The sequence below is a fragment of the Solea solea genome, chromosome 1 (genome assembly GCF_958295425.1).
Source record: "Solea solea chromosome 1, fSolSol10.1, whole genome shotgun sequence".
Classification (NCBI taxonomy): Eukaryota; Metazoa; Chordata; class Actinopteri; order Pleuronectiformes; family Soleidae; genus Solea; species Solea solea.
The window spans coordinates 45,534,685-45,551,125 of NC_081134.1; the positions used below are offsets into that span (position 1 = coordinate 45,534,685).

Sequence of the window (16,441 nt, forward strand, 5' to 3'; positions counted from 1 at the left end):
GCCCCTGTAGGAACAAGGGCCTTTCTGCATGGAGTTTGCATGTTTTCCCCGTGTGTGCGTGGGTTTTCTCCGGGTTCTCCAGCTCCCTCCCACAGTACAAAAACATGCAATATGGGGATTATGTAAATTGGACACTCTAAATTGATCCTCATGTGGAGGATAAAGTGGTAGAAAATGGATGGATGTGTCACCCAACCCTCCGACTGAGGGTTTTCCCCTCTCAGTTTTCCTTCACGTGACCCAACTTGAAGCTCATGTGGCCCCAGGTCATGTCAGTTTGAGACCCCTGCTCTAGAGAAATGGATGAATAATCATCAAGTGTTAAAACAAACGTAGACATTGTGAACAGAGGTGAATCTGTCTGTGTACACATGCAGATGCTCACGTGCTAATGCCCGTCACTGTGTGCAGACAAGCGGCACAGTCTGTGACCAGACTTGGCAGGCGTGCGCACTCCAAGATAACATCCAACATTTTTATACTCTGTGTGTTGTACTAAAACCAACTGAGCATGAAAGGAAACTCACAAAGGTTTGACAACCACCCCCAGCCTCATCTTTCACTGAAGCGACAGGGAACTGCCTGATAAAACCACATTTATATGATAAATGAGTGAAATGTCAGTCAGGTTATAGTAAATGTTACACAATACATCATGCAATTTAAATACTGTGTATTTATTTTCCAGTTTCCATTCATCTTCTGGCCAACACCTGGATATTATTAAACTTTGTATTGGGTTTCAATATATGCTTAATGGCTCCCATCTGTAGAAAATAGAAGTAAACAAACTTAAATTAGCTTAGCTTTAAATATTGAGTAGAAAAATGCAAAATTTTACGTTTATACTACTGCAAATCTACATACATTGTCATAATTAGGCTGAGATGTGATTGAAACTACAGCTAGCGGAGCACACACCCTCATAGAAAATGAATTGACAAGTAAAAATGTGTTAATTTATAGTGCTCTAAAAACATATGACAGTTAGGCGTAACAATTTATGATCCAGTGAATGAAGTTCAAAGTTTGTAGTCAAACAAAAAAGCTGCTATTCAATGACTGAACAAAAGGGTGATAAAGTTATAGTCTTTTTCAAGTCTCTTTGTGATGTACAGTGTTTTATGGCTGCTCGTATTATTTTATTGCCCTTGATATCGTCATAGAAGTGAAGATGTCCTGTCAGTTTTTGGCACCACATTTCCTGATACAGATTTATGTTAAAATAAACTTTGTTTTTCATGTTATGAAGGGCAGAAATACAGCAAATGTGTCTGTGCTGTGACGTCTGCTGCTTTTATTCCTGCTTTCAAAGCTCGTTGTGACATGTCACAACCTCTTTTTCTTTGCTTCTGGTTTATACGTGTTCAAACATTCCATTTCCTGTAATTCATCAGGTTGGTTTCACTCAAAAGTGATTGTTTTTCCATATATTGTATTCATGTCTCACACTCTCCTTTCATGGTGTTTTTCCCTTTCATAAAAGAAGTCTAAAATTTCTCCCTGTGATGCCAACTGGCCATTTTTCTCGGTCCCGTCATACGAAGCATTGGAGCCCATTCATCAGTGCTGTTTTGATATAAACAAGAAGAAACGCCAAGATCTTTTCCGAGCTGTAACTCGATTGTTTGACCACTGAAGGTCGTGCACCAATACACAAACTCAATGGAATTCTGGATGTCCATCAGTAATGGATACACCATCAACGTCTTGGTAATTAGTTTGTCAGGTGATCTGTCATAAGTTGGCAATCAATTCCGAAATGTTTAATAAAATACAGGATTTTTTTACTTCCAAACTTATCTTTGAACATAATCATCACCTTCTACTCATGTGTGAACTGGCTATAACACACAATGATACACATGTGCAGGCTTGGAGTCTTTGATATTGCTGATTAAAGGGCACATATTTAGTTTGCAGCTTGCAAGATGAAGCATCTGCAAGGTACCAATTTGTGCGAGGCATCCATGTCCACAGAGAGCATTACTCACAGGGAGATTTTATCAGCTGCGTGTCCCTGCAGTTCTCGTGAACACCCTTGGAGGTGAGAAAAACACACGTAGGTTGGCTGTAAATCAGCATTCACTGATACACACTTTAAAGTTTTGATGTGTGACTGCTTCTCTTTGCAGATACTATATGATATGTGATGTACATTAAAGGAAAAAGGGGGAAAACATGGAAAATAAATACACCAATAATTCTCCTGTTGCACCAGACAAGATGCAGGAAAACAAAAAAGATAAAGTGTTAAATATATGACAACGAGAGAGAGAGCAGTTCAAAAATAAATGCCCAGAGAGTTCAGAATTGTGCTGTGTTGCAGTGTGTTCAAAAACTGTGTTATGTTTTAAATGTCATTATGGGATGACACAGTCAGAAGAGTGTTTATTAATAATAACAGTATCCAGTGATTAAGGGTAATTTAAAGTAGCCATCTTGAGAGTATGTGCAGACATTATAGTGTTACTAAGTTACAGCAATATCTGCATGTTCTACTTATTAAAAATGTATTTCAATTTCCTCCAAACTCAAGAAACTGTATTAGGATGAAGACAAAATAAGCAGCACCATTCCCCTTCACCATTCTGCAGACAACACGCACATTTACATACAACCACAGCCCAATACAAGCGCTAAGTGACTGCACTGAGGAAGTCAATGAGAGGATGTGGCAGAATCGTCTTCACCTAAACAAAGACAAAACAGAATGAATTGTCTTTGGAGCGAAGCAGCAAAGAGTGAATGTTGAGGCTCAATCGCGTTAAAACACAAAAATAAAGTGACTAAAGTTCACTGACTTTTAAAAGCCACAAAGACCACGTGCTATCCACCATCCACTACACAGCACCATACACAGACAGAGGAGCAGCTTCAGTGACAGACTGCTGTCAATGTCCTGCTCCACAGAAAGACTGAGGAGATCATTCCTCCCCCATGCCATCAGACTCTTCAACCTGCATCATACATGACACATTCATTCTACAACGCCTTTATATTTTTTATATATTTTTTCTTTTTTCCTTTTTATACATATGTTTCAGTTTATATTTAGACTGTACATAGACCTGCATGCCTCTTATGTTTCTATCGTGTAACATATTCTGGAGCTGCTGAACTGTGAATTTCTCTGTGAGATGAATAAAGTATCTATCTATCTATCTATCTATCGTCTAAAGAATACATCAAAACTTAAAGGACTTTTATCAATCAGAAAGTTGCTGCTCGTGTTCTCACTTAAACCAAAAAAGTGCAACACATAACTCCAGCGCTGAGGTCCTTACGCTGACTTCCCGACTGCCAAAGAATTGATTTTAAAATGTTCCTGTTTGTCTATAAAGCATTGAATGGTTTAGGCCCAAAATATATTTGTGACCTGCTGGCTCACTATGAACCATCCAGACCACTTAGGTCATCTGGGTTTGCTCTGTGTCCCCAGAACCAGGACTAAATACAAACAGAAAATTAAAATGATCATCACTGCTGCACCTCAGCAACTTTTCATTTCTTTTAACTTTGTTTTCCCCCTCTTTAAAAAAGCATCATAAAACATTTAAACAGAGAGGTAAACTCTCTATTTAAATGTTTGATTATTCGTCTGCCGCCGCTGTGTTCCTCCTTCTTTTTATTGTAAACCACTTTGAAAATGCCTTGTTGTTGAAATGTGCTATATAAATGTCCTTTCCCTGCCTAATGTGTATACACTACATTACAACACCACGTTTATTGTAATAAGGCTTTATTCAAACACATGCTGTCAACAGCAATAACAACTAAATACAACAAATATGAGAAGACAGACGTGTATAAAAAAAGAAAGAAAAGAAAAAAGAAATTTAAACATGAGCTTCTCCTCTCCTATGACACACTCAGCAGGAAACAATTCACATTTTACAGTGTGAGCGTTGGCAAATACACAAGCATTTAAATGATATATATATATATATATATTAAATGCGAGTTACCATCATTATTTTTCTTAATCAACCATTTGCACTCCATCACCATTGATACAGCATAATTAAACAGCTTGTTGAATATCTTAAAGGGCAGAAAACATTCACAGATATTCTAAGTATACTGTATATCTGTATATGTATCATGTGGTGACCACTCGGCCGTGTCAGGGAACGAGCTTGTGACCCTTGACGTTGTCCATAGAGTGAAAGTGAAAGTAATGCTACAAGATACAGCCAAACTGCTTTCCAGTCAGATGCTATAAATCACACGCTATTTATTGCTCGGTGATAACATTTTGTCGGTGGGTGGAAGAACAGTCACGGCAGCAGGTTTTAGCCCCGAGCCCGATTGATCTGTAAAGGAAAAAAAGATGTCAGATCAAACCTTAAACTAAATCAACACTATTTTCAAAAGTATTTTCAAAAATCAGGCGTCATCACTGGTCTTGATTTCAGTCCTGCGTTGTTATTCTAATGTAAGAACACATTTTTGGAACATGAGGTTCAAAGATTTATTGTGGTCATTATGAGAGTTATTATGCGACATCAGGTCTAAAGTACAAAAAATATAAAAACTATTTCTCACCCTGTTGGGGCCTTTGTTGCTCCTCTTGTCGAGCTTCTTCCTCAGTTCTATGACCCAGCTCTCTCTGGGGTCTGTGCAGAACACACGGCCCCTCCTCATGGTGAAGCTGCAACAACAGACAAGTAGAGGAAACTTTAAGAATGTCTGACAGGGCTGATGTGGATATCGTGTTTGTTGTGTTGTGTTTTGTTGTGTTGTGTTGTGTTGTGTTGTGTTGTGTTGTGTTGTGTTGTGTTGTGTTGTGTTGTGTTGTGTTGTGTTGTGTTGTGTGTGCTCACATGACAGCTCGGATGTTGCAGCCTCCGTCCGTCTCCTGCACTCTGTACTTCACTGCGTGTTTCTGGATGTTGTGGCTCATTTTCTTCACGTACTTGAGACAACAGTCGTCATAGGAAACTGAGGGATCAGAGATCACATGCAATAGAGTCAGGAGTTACCCAGCCAGCAAGTCCATGTGGGCGACATAAGGGTTATATTTGGGCTGACAAAATGGGTCCTAAAGGGGTTTGTCCGTGGTTTCTGTGGTGACCCCAACCGTGTTTGCCCACATGGACTTCCCACGTTACTGGAACCATATGGGACCTGCATAATTTGCCTACTTCAAGACTGTACAACAAGCACTGCTCTCAGTAGACCACTCATAACCAGGCTTCCAAGTGCAATATACTGTATTGTAGTACCTGGTACCTGGTACCAGGTACTATGCTAGTGGAAACGCTACTTAAACCGTGCGGTGGTGTGGCGAGGCATGTAGAGCCGGTGGAAATGCGCCATTAGTGAGCATGGGCTTGAAGTGGGCAAACATGGGTGGGGACGCCATGGACAAACCAGCTTGAGACTCATATTGTCAGCCCAAATAAGCCCACATGCCTCAGTGTATACAGTTTAAAACATATATTTAGTGCAATCAATCAAGTCAATGATCGATTCAGAAAAGCAATAAAGACACAGCAAAGGCACATCCGCTAAAGCACTCTAGCAATAAAACCAGCATGACTCGCTTTTTATTGTTTGTTCACAGCACTCTATTGTACGCTGCATATGTGACACTAGGTGCCCGTGTACGGCCCCTCACCTTGTGCCAGTGCCAGACAGAGCCAAGACAGACCCAGCAGGAGGAACAGAGTGTTGAACCGCATGGTGCCGTGTGTCGTTCCAGTTCTGAAACAAATGAAGTGAGCAGTTGGATCACAAAAGATTACAATGTTGACCTGAAATCAGCCTTATCACGCCATCAGCCTTATCAAGCCATTCAAACCACTCCTTCCTTTGAAAATCATGAACCTTGAACCTCTGCTGCTTTTTTAAGCAGCGCATTTAAAAACACAATTTTACACAGTGATTTGACAAAGGAAAAGAAATGGATCAAAACACTATTAAATCTAATACTTTATTAGTCCCCTTAGGGAAATGACTTCTCTGCATTTGACCCATACTAGAATTAGGAGCAGTGGGCTGCCACACTGAGTGTATGAGCAACAGTGGTGGGGTACCTTGCTCAAGGGTACACCAGCCCTTTTGACCTGGTGGGGACTTGAACCGGCAACAAGCCAAGTTCCCTTTCCACTTAGCCACAGGCTGCCTTATATGACAATGACAACATCAGAACACTGCGTGTCAAAAATAGATAAAAAAGAAAAGAGAAAAGAAATAGAAATAAGAAGACGTCACACAGTTCAGGCAAGACTAAATAAAATAGTTTAAAAAGTAACAATCACAAAAACCTGTCAACATCACATAAAGGCGAGTCTGTATAAACGGGTTTGTGAAGTGATAATGTATCAAATGCAATCTCTGTTTAATCTTTTGATAGAAAGATCAATAAATGCATGTTTATCACGATGAAATCAACGAGTCTATGCTGTGACTGGTAGAAAAACAAAAAATAATCTATAATGTAAAAACTTTAAATACATTAGTAAAAAAAAAGAACTTGAAACCCAATGGAATACAAAATAATCTGAATAAATTAGCAAACACAGTTTTTTATCTTGAAGAGACAAGTAAGTTGTTAAAGCAGATCTTTTTTTATCATCATCATTATTATTTTTAAAAAGACTGTGGTTTTAGGATCACGTTGACTCACCTCTAGTGCTCCAGGTGGAGGTGTAGCTCTCTTCTGTCTGTCAAACTCCACAGACGAGGCGCTCTTATAAAGCTCTCAGGAACACTTTGCCCGGGATCATATTTCCATAAACTCACCTTTGCACCTCGTCTCATTTTTCTTTTTTTCAAGCTTTTCCTTCCAAGAGTTCATAACAGACATATGATATAGAGTATGGCATGTGTTCTTTGCTTTTAATTAAACAAGCACAATTAACACATTCTCAAGAAACAGATGTGTATGTAGATAGAGGTTGCTGCTCTCCCACATGAATTAGACATTTCTTATCACGGAATTAACTCTCATGTCGCCCGAGGGTGTTGAAATTGGATTCTGAGGTCCTATCACGCTGACAGGTACATGTTGAGAAATATTGAATATGGTTATTGAATAAACACGTTAGTTAGTTTGTTCCCTTCACTCATCCTTGCATGACTTTCTTCTCAAATCCTTTTCAAGACTTTTTGTTCGTGAAACCTTCGCACGTGAAAACAGCTTGGAACGAGCTTTTGTACAAAATGCACATTTTCAAATTTCCATTCAGACTGCAAACCTAAATCAAGATCCATTCCATACATAACCATTTAACACATTATCACAGGGCTTTTTATCTGTAAAGCCCTTTTGATAAATACAGTATGCCATGTATGCATATTCTGTGCAATTACCACGTGATGCTCACGCTATGATATTCAATTTTCCAATTATTTCAAAAACAGGTGAAGATTACTAAGTTCCAGCATGTAAAATGTAGATGGAACAAATTTCCCTTTTGCAGACATTGAAGATGAAACAATGATCCTTTATTGTATTTTAGATAATAAGATTATTTACATCAGTGTGCAATTACTTTTACAGATTTTTGTTTTTCATGACCACAGAATGAGACTTTTATATTTATATAAAGAGCCAGGACAGCTGTTTTTACAGCCATGGACAAACATCACTTTGAGTTTCAAAGCTAACTGAAGGTCACGTAGGTTCTCCAACACACTTGGAAGTGCTGAGTGAAGTGAAGGATATTCAGCTGTTGCTAAATGTGACCACACTGCAGCTTTAACCTATGGTTTAAGCCTAAAACATTTAGATTTCATGTAAAAACAGACTTTTGATTTGAGTGAATCCTCATGTTGTACATACTGCACTGTTCCTGCACTAATGTGTTAGTAATCTGCACTAATAGAGTGAGGACTTACTTATTACTGTTGTTACAATCACATCTGACAGACGCTCCATTTCACTGATGCATCATTTCTGCTTCATTTGACAATATGAAGCAGAACTGTGATGCACATCAAACTGAAATCCTGCCTCTGCTTCATATGACACCCTGACACCCAGACCCAGTACTAGACTGTATTGCATAACCTTTCAATTACATTTTGAAGACTCACCAACCCAGACTTGGGATCCCAAGGTGGCTGGCTCCATAGAAAAAGCTCTATTTTTACCGTCAATAGCACTTCTGTCGTATTTGTTTCACAGTAAATCAGTCGTACACATCGTACTGTTTAATATTTAACTATAGGCATGTTGCTGTAGAGCATTGTTAGCGACTGGTATTTCTAACAATGTCTAGGTCTAGGTTAAATGTCTTGTTGCAGGGAGATCGGGGGCTGTCTCCACTCCCCCTACTGTCTGTTAGCGGAAAACCAGGCTTGCAAGATCAGAGTCCTCAGAATCAGGAGGTCCCCCTGTTAATTGAGTAAATTGGAAGATACTGAAAGGATTGTTGATTGTTGAAAGAGAACAGTATGGACATAGAGTCGACCTCTCTGAAAGCTCTGCAGCTTCATCTGACGTGTGGATACGTTTGGGGGCGGGGTTAGCAACCATAGCAGTGTTTTGGCGACAAAAGTTACACATCAAAAAATGTCCTAGCAATTCAATCATATTTACAGATAATAAAAAAAAGAAATGGCGGAGACCATACAGGAAATATAAAGTTGGAAAGTCAGCGGTTGCTTATTTATCTCTGAATGTGGGTGGAAGTCCCCGCAGTTTTATCAGACCATAAAAAGGCTGTTCTATCAGGATTTCACAAAGCCGACAGGAAACCAGCAAGTTACCAGCAAACTTAATAAACGCTGCATAGTTTGATGGCGGTAAATGGCATGTTTATTAATACTGACGTTTCTTTGTCACTTTGAGGTCATTTTTTAACATTTACTGACATTTAATGGACCAAACAACTAATTGATAAATCGATAAAACAAATGACAGATTAATTGATGATGAAAACAGTCATTAGTTGCAGCCCTAATGAGGTTCATGTCATTGTAAAACCACTGGCTTGAGTTGCCATGAGCTACTGTGGTGGTATTGGGAACGAGAGGCTTCTTGCCGACCTCTCGTATGCTTGTCTGAACTCTCATCAGAGCCTGACATACGAGACATGTCTCGCACAGGATTCACATGAAAAACAGCCTCCCGTCTGTCACCCTGGCGTCTGACAGTTGAGAAACTTGTCAGTGCCAAAGCTTTTACTTTTAATACTTAAATAAACTGCTGTGCTCTGTTCCCTGGGCTTTTGTTGAATGCTATGTGACACATATTAATGAGCCCTGAGTGTGTGAGTGGTCATCTGATAGCACGGGTGAAGCCCAGAGAGGCATTTCATGAACAAGTCTTTTTCTCTCTCTTTGCCTGCAGGATGCTCATGCTCACTTCACTTGTTTACTCCAGAGCCACCACAGGTGTGCATCACGATCATGAGGCATGGAAGGGATCTATAAATTTCCTGTTTCTTACCACCCAGGTTTTCATTCATTCATATTTACTTTACAATGTTTTATTAAGGAACTGACTCAGTCATTCTGTGCCTTGTAGGTCCAATTATGGTGCAACATGAAAGAGAACTAAATATTTTTTTGGCAAACTGCACGAGGGGGAGGAAATTCACAGAGTTGGCGCTGTTATCTCTTTTCCTGGCTGCTATTGTGTTATTTGAAAAATCTTGATGGATTAATGGCACTGAGTGTGTGTGAGGAGATGATGGTCCACTGCCACGGGCACTTGGACTGAGGGCGTGCAAAGATGCAGAGTGTTGCCTTCAGCATTCCATTCAGACAATATAACGTCTTGTTTTATCCCTTTTGTCTTTGCTGTCATTTTTTATTTTTTTTTGAGAAGCCATTTCTCAGTGACAGGGAAACAAGTCTTGATTTTTAGCACCGTGAATAAACTTACAGTAGAGATGAGGGCCCAGCTGCCATACATGACTGAATGATAAGCTACTGATCGCACATCTGCTTCTCTTACAACCATCACTTTGTAAACTGCACGTAACCTGTGAGCAAACGTCAAAGTAAAGCTTTTATTTGTTTTCATTTATAAAAAACAACTGCATGGAGGTTAAAATGAAAAGACCTTTGTCAAGAATGTTTTTAAAACTATTGTTAACATCAGGGAGTTATGACAAAATAATGTCTGTATTGTTTCAGAGGTCGCCAGTTCAAATCCCAGTTTGACCGAGGGCCATTCTGTGTGGTATTTGCACGTTTTTCTCCGGATACTCAGATACGGTTTCTTCCCACATTCCCAAAACATAGAGAGACAGACATTCATCTCATTGACCATAGGTGTGAATGTGAGAATGAATGTCTCTGTGTGTTGGACTGGCAACATGTCCAGGATGTACACTGACTTTACCCCAATGTCAGCTGGGATTGGCTCCCGCCCTGTGACCCTCATGTGGAGGATTAAGCAGTTGACAATGAATGAGTGAGTGCATTGTATGGTTCTAAATTACTGTGCAGTTTGGTTGAAATCTGGATCATGATCCATACTGACACCGTGGAAAGGTTTATGTTCTCTGGATGATTTCTCTTGTTACTTTTTAACATATATTGAAGCATTCAGAGAAATCCATGGGTCTGAAGTGTGATAATGGCACAAACAGAAATGCAGTTTTCCTCCTGTTCCTCTTCTCCTCCTCGAAGCATAAATGTGCAAGATTAGTCTGGAGATAAGTACATTTTTTAACTTTGTTGTGGACATAAGTAAAAAAACTGCTATTACTCTTCAAGATGAAAAATCAACTTCAAAACAAAGAAATTATGTATTAACGCAACTTCTCATAATTGCCGGCAGGCTGCACAGAGAGGTGCGATACTGTTTCTTCTAAAGGTGGACGTTTTCTCTTTTTTACAGAATGTTAAGATCAGAGAGTTTGACCTTGGGGTCAAATGGAAACTTTTTTTTGTCTAAGACTTGGACTCTTATATAATTGGACACCCATTATGCAGCACGGGGTCACACTACACTTAAGAAGCGCTGTTCAAAATGATTTGTATCATGTACAATGTGTCCTTTAGGTTTTTGGTCCTTTAGTGTATTTGTGTGTATTCTTTCCTGTTAGTAATCTTAGAAATGAATATTCATTTATGTTCAGTATGAATGCATAATGTTTTTATGCTGCAGGTGAATGCTAAAAGGTTTGACCACTCAAAGCTGCTTTACACTATTCATTCACCCATTCACTCATTCACCCACACTTTCATACAACTTTCATACTCATTCACACGCCGCAGGTACAGTCGTCAGGAGCAACGTGGGGTTGTCCAAGGACACATGGGCAAGTAGACTAGTGGATGGAAAGTTGGCTGATAGAGGTGTGTCACATCTGACCTTTGCTCCTTTTACAGTCTCAGACTAGTTTGATATCGAGACGTCATTGTTAAATGCTGGCACTGTGTCATTTGGGGATTTTTCTACTTTCATCCAGGTTTACCATGCTTCAATCCTTTTGTATCATAGTATCACAGGTAAGTTGACAGTTTAGCAATGTATCATTAGCAATGAGACTATAATAATGTGCATGTGCAAGGTTTTACAATTCTGGGTCATAATGTGGCTAAATTACGTGCTTCTTTCCAGGCTGGTGTTTACATTTAACTCTGATATTTTCATCACTCAGCTGTACTCAGCACTACACTGAAGATGTTCTGTAGATGACACTGCTCAGACGAATATCAAAACCAAACACATCACACTCCACAAATAATGAAAGAATGCTTGTGTCATGACTCTGTACTTCTTCCAGTCAAATTCCCCTACGTTTCGTTTCCAGGATTTTGTTACAGTCATCTGAAGAAAAAAATAAATATTTGATGTAAAAGAGTGTGTTTGAAGTCATTCTCCGATATCACACTCATCAGGAGGACAGAGAGGCTCCCTGGGTGTAAAATTAGATCATTTAACAACGTCACAGATCCTGTTTGGAAAATATGCAACGCTGGGTGTCTGACAACACAACACAAAACAACACAACACAACACAACAATGTCGCAGCATTAGCTATAAGGATTCAGTCATTTGGCCGGCAGTGAAAAAACAGGAACCTGCTCATAGACATTGGACTTTGAACCTTAAATAAAGTAATGGTAACAGAAATGAAACTAAACTGTTAAGGCTCAGAGTACAAGCCAAGCTCCTCTGACAGATGAGGTCCTTCAATGGCAAACAGCACCTGCAGAGGCTTGTTTGCGCTTAGCCTAAAGACACATTTGAGGTATTACTCATTCTCAATGCAAAAAGTACAATGTTGAGCAATAGAAACATGCTCTGGTCTGTGTTCCGTGCTCGCTTAACTGTTAGTGAACCAACACCATGTTTATGTTTACATGTGCATTTGTTCACTGAATGTCGTCGGTTATCTAAACATTATAGTACAAGTGGATGGGAAAGGTTTTACAAAACATGTGAAATTAAGAAATGTGAGCATGTTTTCACATAATATTGTCAAGGTTGATGGAAAAAGTACAGGGAAAAAAAACAGTGCATCTTTGTTTTTCAAGTGTTCTTTGTTTGCACTGAAGTGACTGAACAAAAATAACACACAGGAGTGATTAATGTCTCTGTATGGAGGAGGTTTACTCCAGCTTTGAATGCTAGTTTGCCCTCTGGTGGCAAGTGCATTGACCTGCACTGCCTTTGCAGTAGCACAGTATGAGTGGCAGAGAAAGTTGTTCTCCAAGTGGAAGGTCAAGGGTTTGATTCCCGACTCTGCTAGTCAACATGATGTGTGATAGAAACGATGTACACTGTACACAGATTCACTGAAACAATCCCAAACAAAGTCATTCTGTCACGTAAAAATGTTTTACCTCACATCTTTCTTTAGTTGATTAAGCTGAATTTAAAACATTTATACATAAGATTTATAATATTTGCATACACACCAATCTATGATAGTGTATTTCACACGTTTGTATTTCATGCGAACCACTGTTTTAGTTTGTTACTGGCAATTAGTAAACTGTATTATTTTTATTAAAACCTGATTATTTTGCTAGTGCAAAACTTGCTTGACAAGATAATCATTTCTCCAAATGAAAGGCTTATTTTTACTTACATACTTCCCGAAAATATTTGGATATGTGAATGGCAAAACTGTGGCGTAAAAGCAGCTTTAGTGGTCATCAAGACTACAATAAGGGTTATATAAATACAGACCGTTTAAAGCAGGGGACCAATCCATGAGACACATTTTTTTGAAAACATTTTAGACATTTTTAAATGCGTTCAACATGTTTCTGGACACAGACAAAGCGTCTCAGAGGAAACGCTGACTGTAAATGAGCAGACCTCTTCAACTGAGACCAATAATTGAAGATAATTATAGTGTTTCTCAAACACCCCCTACCAATCTCACCCCCCATTCCTTTCATTAATCATGTCTGTTTGTATCACTGCCATGATCTTTTTTGACTGTGGTAAAGAGAGGCCTCTAGTGTCAAACATTCAAACATGAGTCCTCGCATATGTTTGAATGTGACTGTGAGGCAGAACTCTGCCACCATGTGTATAAATCTAAACACTGCGATTACAGGAAGGGAACAATCTGAATTCACTCATTCACTCTCACTCACTCCTCTACAGCTTTATCCTCCACATGAGGGTCGCGCGGGGGGCACTGGTGTCAAATCCCAGCTGACACAGGGCGAAAGGCGGGAGAGGTCACATATGGAGAAGGTAAAGAAAACAAAAAAACATTCACAATCTTAATTCATGAAATGTGAAATATACTTCTTTTTTTTACTTACTATTTCACAGTACCACCACCTGTACAGTGACATCTCTGCAGCGAGAGGCTGCAGCTTAAAGTGGCGTCGTAAAGAACACTAACGGTGTGTAAATACATGTTGTCAAAAAGGATAAATTCACCGCCAGATGACTCTTTCTTATAACGACTCAAGTGACTATATTGATTTCTTTTTAACTTTACATATCATCAGAATCACAATCAGAATACTTTCATTATCCCAGAGGATAACTGTTTAGTTACAGTTGCTCCATGTCAGAACCAATAAATTAAGAAAGAAAGAAAGAAAGCAACCAAACCTCTAAAGTAAAGTTAAGAGCACCAAAAAGAGTGCCATTGTAATGTTTATGTTTGAAATGTTCTGCATTTTCCCCGTAATTAATCTTCCAAAAATAACTTCCGGCTGCTCTCCACAATCAAAGGCAGGCAATCCAGATCCCACACAGATCAAAAGTAGCCCCACTCACATTGAACAATGGCAGCGATGTAGTGCAGATCAAAGCAAAAATAAAAAGGACATGTGCAAAGGATGGAAGAAAAAAACAAACAAAGCTATTATTATTATTATTATTATGAATACCTTGCCAGGAACTAAAGAGGAAAAGTGCTGTTATGGATATGTTACCAGAGTTTAACAGCAACCATGCCAAAGATGTCCAAGACTACAAAACTCCTGAGGCAGCGGAGGCGAGCGTCTGTGTGCACAGCAACACATGATGAGACAGCAAATGCTGGTCCTCAGTGCAGTCATGTAATCAGTGAGTGTGTAGCATCTTCGTCTTCTGCTCATGAACATCAAGATCTGGACCACCGAGTGAAAGCAGTTCAATTTTCTGCGTTTTAAAACTAACCTGTTCTTTAAAAACAATGCTGACAGTGATACATCTAGGTGGATATCTCCTCCTATATTCTCAACTAATTTAAATCATTCAAATATCAAAATGTTGGGCTTGTCGGGACTATGAAGATTTTTTTTTAGGATGTTTGAAATGGTAAGTTTTTTTCTTTTTCCCCCCCATAGGAAATGGACTGAAAGGGCAGATCAAAGGTAAGCAAGGTTGTGCTGATGATCTTTTTACTCTTTTTCTCCTTCAGCTCCTACATCTTTCTCCACAAGCAGAGCCGACCCAGCTAACTATTAAGCACCAGTTTAGGGCCCTCGTGACAACCTTTAGCACATTATCCATAGTTTTCAGACAAAATATCTTAACATTTCTGGAACCATTTTCGTTATCTTGTTACAGTTCCATTAATTCAGTCTTTGTTTATTTTATTAAATACTGTATGTTGTGCATTTGCACTTAGTTGTGAATTAACACAGTGCTGTTTTATAAGTTATTTGTAAGTTATTTGACTTTCGTTGTAGTGTAGTTTGTCATTGTCACGGTTACAATAAAAGCACTGTTTCATTTTGTTACTTTGTAGCAGACTAACACCATATTCAGTACACCTCTTTGTGACATTTTTAATATGAAGTCAAATCAGCATGACTATTCTTGTCAGGTTGTTACCATTTAACATTAAAGCCATTATAAGTGTAAGAACATACCTGATATTGTGAGGATGCAAGTTTGTAATGATGCAAGCGACACCTGTGCAGAATTACCCCACATGCATCATGTCATTTACTGCTTTATTATTGGTGTTGGTAAAGGGCCCCAAATTTGGCTTGAAGGCCCAAATTTGGCTTGGGCCCTGGCCAGAAGAACACAATTTGTAGCTCACTATGTGGCAAAATGTGTCCTCTTACACACAGTGTGTTTTGTGACTGTGCCACCTCAAGAGCACTGATGTCGGTGCTCACTGTAACAAAAGGCCATCATCAAATTCCGTCCTATCTAGTGGATTTGTTTGAATGCAAATTTTTTTGAAAGACGCTTTTCTGCCTTTTCAGTGCATGTAATTGGTGAAATATCATTATCCGTAATTGTTTTTTCATTAACCTTCATAAACAGATCAAAGGCAGGCAAGGAAAAGCAAGAGCATGAATGGTATTTACTGAATGTAACATACACCGACAGAGACACACGGGAGATTACCCAAAAGTCCAAGTGTGCAAATTAGTGACATCTAGTGTTTAGACTGCACATTGTAACAAACAGATGCTGTCCATATATTGCTGTTGACATTAACTGGGCGTTCCAGTTGTAGTCAGAAGTCCACTTTGTGAGTTGAAGGGGCGTTCGTTCAGCTGGAATGCCACTCAAGTCGAATTTCCAACTAGTAAACTCAGAGCAACCTCACAAATCGGATTACCCACTGACCCAGATTCCAAGATGCTGCCACTCCTATCAATCAACAAACACCCTGCTACATGGCAGAGCAAGAGGGCAAGAGGGTAGCCTTCATAAACTAAGACCCTTTCCTCAAGTGCATACAGGGGGCTAATTCTAAGGATAAAAAAACCAAACAACTTTTATTTTAATAGTAATTATATCAGATAACTTTCTGCCAATAAACCCTCCTAAATGTTAGACACTGGACCTTAATGGCTGATAATGATGATGACAACTCCATGAACTAAGATTAGGAAGATTTGTGCATTAAAGATCAGAAAAAGACTTGTATAAGAAGTTTGTTTTGTTAAACTATTTAGTGCAATGGTCAGTAGTAACCCTTCGGTCTGTGGTACCCAGTGTTGAGCTAATTGCAACTAGATTGTAGCGCTTTTTTAAAATGATGTGATATCGAATCACATTAGGACTATCACATTTCTAGAAGGGCCTGTTGGTTCACTGCAGTTA

At 39.1% G+C, this 16,441-nt stretch overlaps 1 protein-coding gene across 1 annotated transcript; it reads right to left on the reverse strand.

Moving 5' to 3' along the window:
• Positions 1-3,725: 3,725 nt before the first annotated feature.
• Positions 3,726-6,722, reverse strand: ccl25a (chemokine (C-C motif) ligand 25a). Its single transcript, XM_058637568.1, has 5 exons — positions 6,635-6,722; positions 5,624-5,709; positions 4,827-4,944; positions 4,549-4,654; positions 3,726-4,316 (listed from the first exon to the last, which is right to left on the reverse strand). The coding sequence occupies exons 2-5, from the start codon at positions 5,685-5,687 to the stop codon at positions 4,296-4,298; spliced, it is 309 nt and encodes a 102-aa protein (XP_058493551.1). The 5' UTR covers positions 5,688-5,709; positions 6,635-6,722; the 3' UTR covers positions 3,726-4,295.
• Between the last annotated feature and the right edge of the window lie 9,719 nt (positions 6,723-16,441).